This window comes from Centruroides vittatus, unplaced genomic scaffold (assembly GCF_030686945.1).
Source record: "Centruroides vittatus isolate TY-2023 unplaced genomic scaffold, ASM3068694v2 contig_1048, whole genome shotgun sequence".
Lineage (NCBI taxonomy): Eukaryota > Metazoa > Arthropoda > Arachnida > Scorpiones > Buthidae > Centruroides > Centruroides vittatus.
In genome coordinates, this window is record NW_027120676.1 from 476503 (window position 1) to 482502 (window position 6000).

Below are 6000 nucleotides of genomic sequence, written 5' to 3' on the forward strand. Positions count from 1 at the left end.
AAAATTTAATATAATGTTCCATTGAGAACACCGCATTTATTTCCATATTTTGTTAGTTATTACTAACAAAATATGGAAATCAAAAGTCAACAAAATTTAATTTTTTTCTGAAAATTTGTTTCAAACTTTTATAAAATATACTGTCAAAAAACGTGAATCTTAAGTCTACAAAATTTAATTTTTTTCTGAAAATTTGTTTCAACTTTTATAAAATAATACTGTCATAGAAAACAGTAGAAATTCGTTAATCTGGCAAACTTCCAAGATCAATCGATAATCTGGATTGTATTTGATTGTTTGTATACGTCAACGTGACACATGGGCAATCTGCCGAAGGGGGATGTCTCCCGGGAGGATTTTCTACTGAAAACTGGCTCATATTTAGGTGTTGCAGACGTGAAAAACCCAGAAAATTCCACATGGTCAGCACTCTACAATGTATGATCACGACCTTCAGTGGTCCACTCGCCGCTGGTGGTGAACGTTTCGAAGTTCGAATGCTAAATTCGAGATAAATTCGATCGGAATTGAAGGTTTAAGGAGGTGAGGTACGGGTACTCGACCCCAACTTCGAAAAATTTCTGAGGTTTTTCGATACGTGGGCATTCGATCCCGGGTCCTCCAGAACGGTTAAGGTGGCAGCCTACCGTTCGGCCATTCGGCCGTCGACTCATGCCTGTCAGCAAAGCATAAACACAAATTATTTTGAATAAATATTGATAGATTCTTTTTGATTCTTATGTAGACTATACATAACAAAAATTTCCTATTTCAGGACCTGATGGTCAAACCAGCAACGAAGATCTGGACATGTCAAAAACTATAGGTATATTTTTATATTTATTTATATTATTTTATTATCAATTTTTTAAAAATTTTTAATCGCAGGAATTGGCGTGGCTGTCGGAGCAGGAGCACTACTTATTCTTATTATAGTTGTAGCTATTGTTTGCATGAAAACGTAAGCATCTATAAATTAAATTAATTAAATTGTGTACTTTTTAATTTTAAAAATATTATTATTATTTTAAAGAAGGAAAGTACAAAAAGTAAAGAACACAGAAAACGTAGAGGTGAATAGAGTAGAAGATAAAGATAGAGCAGCTGTCATGTCTTATTCAAGATTAAGTTTAGAAACGGATAATAGTAATCACACGTTAAATGGAAATGGGGCCATAAGAAATAATCCAAATGGGCTAGTGACATTTAGTAGTGGTGGTACTCAACCGATCTATGCCAACGTTACAGTTAATGGTCAAAATATGAATTCACCCCACGTTCGAAATTCGAATTCTGCCGGACAGAGTAATAATTTGTAAATAAAAGTGCATATATTTTATTAAAGGAAGAAAAATTTATATATAAATAAATATATATTTGAACTTTGAACTTTCATGAAACGAGTGATCTCCAGGATTCATGAAACAAAACACGTCTTAGTTTCTCAGGGTATGTGTGTTCAAATGTGAAAATATTTTGTAGAAATATTAAATGATGAGTGAATGCTTTTTATTATTTGTATGGAAAGATTTTTCTCGTTTTATAAAAGTCATTTAATTTTACGTTTTAAAATATATTCAAAATCAGGGGTTTTCAATCTTTCTTGCTAGTCGACTTCTTCCTAAAATTCCATGTAATTTACTGACCTCTTTCTAAGCTTTCTTTTTAATTCTTTCTCCTCTGTGGGCACTAAGAGGACCCATCGAGTGAGGGATAGACCGCTTCCCGAAACTTTTCTACGGCTTTCCTTTCAGAACGAGCTGTCCTCCTTTTAAGTTATTCTTTTTTATCTGGTAAGTACAATTCCCAGATAAATCGCTCGAACTTTCGGGAGGTCACTAGCGACCAGATTGAAAACCCCTGCAAGAAACTGTTAATTGTACTTATTTTTTAAAAATTTCCGATCCATTTTTCAAATATCTTGTCTTTGTAAAGACTTTATATGACATTTAATATCTGTATCAAATTGAAAATAATATAAAATTTTACTTAGAGCACTTTTTATATGAGTAAATTCTGATATAGGAAGCACCGTAACGACTAACTATATTATAAATGAGGACATTTTTGTCCTCTTTGTATTTATAACAATAATTTTTACGGTATAAATAAACTATTTTAATATGTTATAAAATGACTCATGGATATGTTACTCATGTCATTTTATGATAATTATAAACTTGACCTATTTTGCTTAAGTCATTGTCCTTTTTTTTAGAGATTTTCAGTAGAAAATAGCTATAAAATCACTCTAAAGCTGGTTTAAAGCTTTTACATATGATATAACTTTACAAAATATATCTATTATTCAAATAAAATTAAAAAATTAAGTGTAACCTTGAAGATAATTATTCAGTTTTATAGTGTTTCAAGAGATAGATTTGATACCCACCCCTTTGCAATTCATGATCATTGATACGTAATTATCATATTATATAGACTTATTTTATTAAAGTTAATGTAGAAATTTCATATAGTCAGAGCCAGGTTTAAAGTTCTTACGACCTTCAGGTGTGACGTAGAAGAAACCTAAACACAGGCCTTAAGACCCGAGATGTAGCAAGTTTCGTTCGTATAAATTCGACCCCACCAACGGTGTCCGATTCTCATTAGTAAAATTTTAACTGAAAAATTCAAATATCTAAACGATAATAAATACTAATGAGAATCGGACACCGTTGGTGGGGTCGAATATATATATATATATTTAAGAAGAATTAATAGGATAAAGCAACGCAACAAATGGACGATCTGTCCTCCAGGAAAGGATCCGTAGCTACGCATTCAGCGCCCTGGAGCAAGTATAGTCGGTGCGCCTCTAGTTCCTCGAAAGAGGTCTGGCGAAATTTGTTTTAAACATTTAATTTTAAAAAATATCAGTGGCGTGCCGTGACATTTGATGATAGGGAAGCTGTGTTTCTGTAAGAAGCCGACTTACAGGGGCAATCAATTAATTGCGCATCAGGGCCCGTTCATATTCGTTTGCTCGATAAGCTAGTAAAAACCGTATACTTCTTTAAATGTATTTTTAATAGATTATCTGACGTACTTAATAAATAAGAAAATTCAATATAATTACCTCCGTTATTAGATTCAATAAATTCCCTATGCCCTCTAAATGCCAATTCTTGCTTTGAGAAAAAACATATAACATCTATTAATTTAGATATATCTATTAATCGTAATTATCTTGTTATAATTTTTAATATTTATTTTATATTGTCTACCAAAGTTAAATTCTATTCCGCTTTGATTTCCAAATTGCTTTAATTTTACGAAAGAATCGTCATTCGTCATAAATTTTATCGTCAAAATGTCGAAATTCTTTTCTTGACGTATTTATATTTAATTTAGGCATTGGTCTTTCTCTTTTAATAATGTTTTCTTTTTCATTATATGGTCTTGAGCCAAAACTTTTTAAAATAAATTTTTTAATTACTAGCCACGATATAAGGGCTAAAATTAAAATTATAAAATAAAAACTTATTTGGTAAAACAAAATGTGTGATGAATATACATACCTAGTACAAAAAATTCTTCAATTGTACGAATATACTTTTAAAGAAACTTATAATTAAATATAACTTTGTGAAGAAACGTACATAAAAATAACAAAATATTCTTTACTTTTTAAATCTTAAAACAATCCACTTAGTGAAATAGCTCCCTACGAGTGGCTAATGAATGGAATGAGAGACTGTCCAGGTAGGTGTGTGCGTGCCAAATCCCGAGGGTGCCGATGCCGGTCAATGTCAAATGCCTCTTTTGTCGCATCACTAGTATATCTCAAAGGACGCCACAGGGCCGTTGTAAATTTTAAACGTTTCTCACCATAGATGTAAATATGTTAAACTTAATAGTCATTTGTTCTAACTACTGTAATTCGTTTTAGTACCAGGTGTACACGGAAATCAGTTCCACACTGTACTGAGCTAGTAATTGGTTCGGTTAAGCTTTTGTTTAAGTAAAATTCTGGTTCTTTCGGCAGGGTTTTATTTATGTCCCCATTCCCTAATCTCTTAATTATTTAACTACTTCTTAGTAGAAATAAGTCGAAACCAGTTACTTTGTACCTGAATATTTGTAGTCTTGGGAAAACATTGGAAAGACAAATTTTTATGACAACGGATATATAAATCGTAAATTTAAGGAAAATAAATTGTAGAGCTTTTTTTTTTTTGTATTATTGAATGTCTCATTCATTAAATTTGGTTGTAAATGATGCTGCCAAAGTAACAGTTAATTTTTTAACACTGTACTAGAATTGTACACGTTTTTTCTCCATCCCCTTACAGATGGGACATACTAAATCGTAATATCACCGGTTTAACATTGAAATCCGTAAGTAATATAAGAGGGGAGAGCGAAATAAACGCAGATTAAATATATCTAATATTTTAATGAAGTTTTTTTAACTCCTGTCAACTATACGGAACTATCATAAAAACATGCCAGTAAACTCCTATCGGTTAGGTTGTTATAAATCTAGTCTAGAGTGGGCAACCTTTTTTATAACGTGGGCCAGAATAAATTTTTCGTTTTTTCCGCAAGCCGTAGTAATTAATTGACGCCTTCTTGTGACTCGTAATTTTTTTAGTCTGCAAATATCAAATAAATGTAGTAATTAACTTTTTATTTATTTATTTCTCTTATCGTTTTCGAAAATTACAAAGAATTGGAAAAATAACTATTAATTTTCCAATTTAATAATCTATTAAAGATCTCGCGGGCCGAATAGAAACTTTTCGCGAGCCGTAGCTGGCCCGCGGGCCGGGGGTTGCCCGCCGTTGATCTAGTCTACTCATGATTCACATAATCGGGCGAGGGCGGCCGAATATCTAGCAGGCGGCTAACAGCCCAGAACCGCTCCGGGATATAAAATTGGACGCTTTACGCGTGTGTCGCTTCTACCAGCTAAACTGGGTGAGGTTGGTGCTCTGTAAACCGCATGTGCCAATGCCTATATAATCTGGCTGATTGGAAACTGACCCGGATTCGACATTCCTTCCGCCACCGAATTATTCGAATATACAATAGCAATCTTATCGTTTTTTTCACATAGGCCTATAGTATAGAAATTTGTAAAAGATACATAATGCAGTTATAATAAAATATTAATTTTAATTAATTCAAAGTACGTTAAAATATGAAAGTTTATATTTTATAAAATACAAGGGAAGATCATTGAAAAGTGGAAGCGGCGCTTCCATCGCTTCCAATGACGGCACGCCACTGATGTTAGTGATATTTTAAACCTATATAAACAAAGGACAGGTGTGGTAGGCCATCAGTAATACTCGTTATACGACGGCCGGATGGCCGAGCGGTCAAGGTGGCAGCCTACCGCTCTGGGGAACCCGGGATCGTATCCGAACGGGTCGAATAATCCCCAGGAATTTTTCGGGAAATGGTCCGTTCGGATATGTCGGGCCCCGTCCCTCACCACCCGGTCGCTCTATTGTGGGCCTGGCCGAACCCATAATGGGCCTACTAATAGAGGCCCTCTTAGTGCCCACAGGCGGAAAGAGTTAAAAAAAAAATACTCTTGATAGTGCAGAATATTATATAAATTACCAAAATATGAGCCAATGCGAGCGTCATAAGAAATGTAATTTCTCATGTCAAAAATACAAAACTATTTCATCCCACGGCCGGATGGCCGAGCGGTAAAGGTGGCAGCCTACCGCTCTGGGGGACCCGGGATCGAATCCGAACGGGTCGAATAATCCCCAGGAATTTTTCGGGGGTGGTCCGTTCGGATATGTCGGGCCCCGTCCCTCACCACCCGGTCGCCCCATTGTGGGCCTGGCCGAACCCATAATGGGCCTACTAAAAGAGGCCCTCTTAGTGCCCACAGGGCGGAAAGAGTTAAAAAAAAAAAAAAAAAAACTATTTCATCCCAAATACTATTTCTCACTATACTGAATCAAGTAAAATTGTATAACACACTTTATGTAGTGTTAAAGTTAATAAATTATTTTAAAAATAGTTTGTCTCTAT

General features: G+C 34.3%; 1 protein-coding gene across 1 annotated transcript in view; it reads left to right on the forward strand.

Annotated features, from left to right (window-relative positions):
- fw (furrowed) overlaps positions 1-2002 on the forward strand; it is a 56857-nt gene extending 54855 nt beyond the window's left edge. The window contains exons 20-22 of the mRNA XM_067264852.1: positions 776-826; positions 889-961; positions 1034-2002. Coding sequence (XP_067120953.1) covers positions 776-826; positions 889-961; positions 1034-1319 — 410 coding nt within the window. The 3' untranslated portion in view covers positions 1320-2002. The remainder of the gene's footprint in view (positions 1-775; positions 827-888; positions 962-1033) is intronic.
- The last annotated feature ends 3998 nt before the right edge of the window (positions 2003-6000 follow it).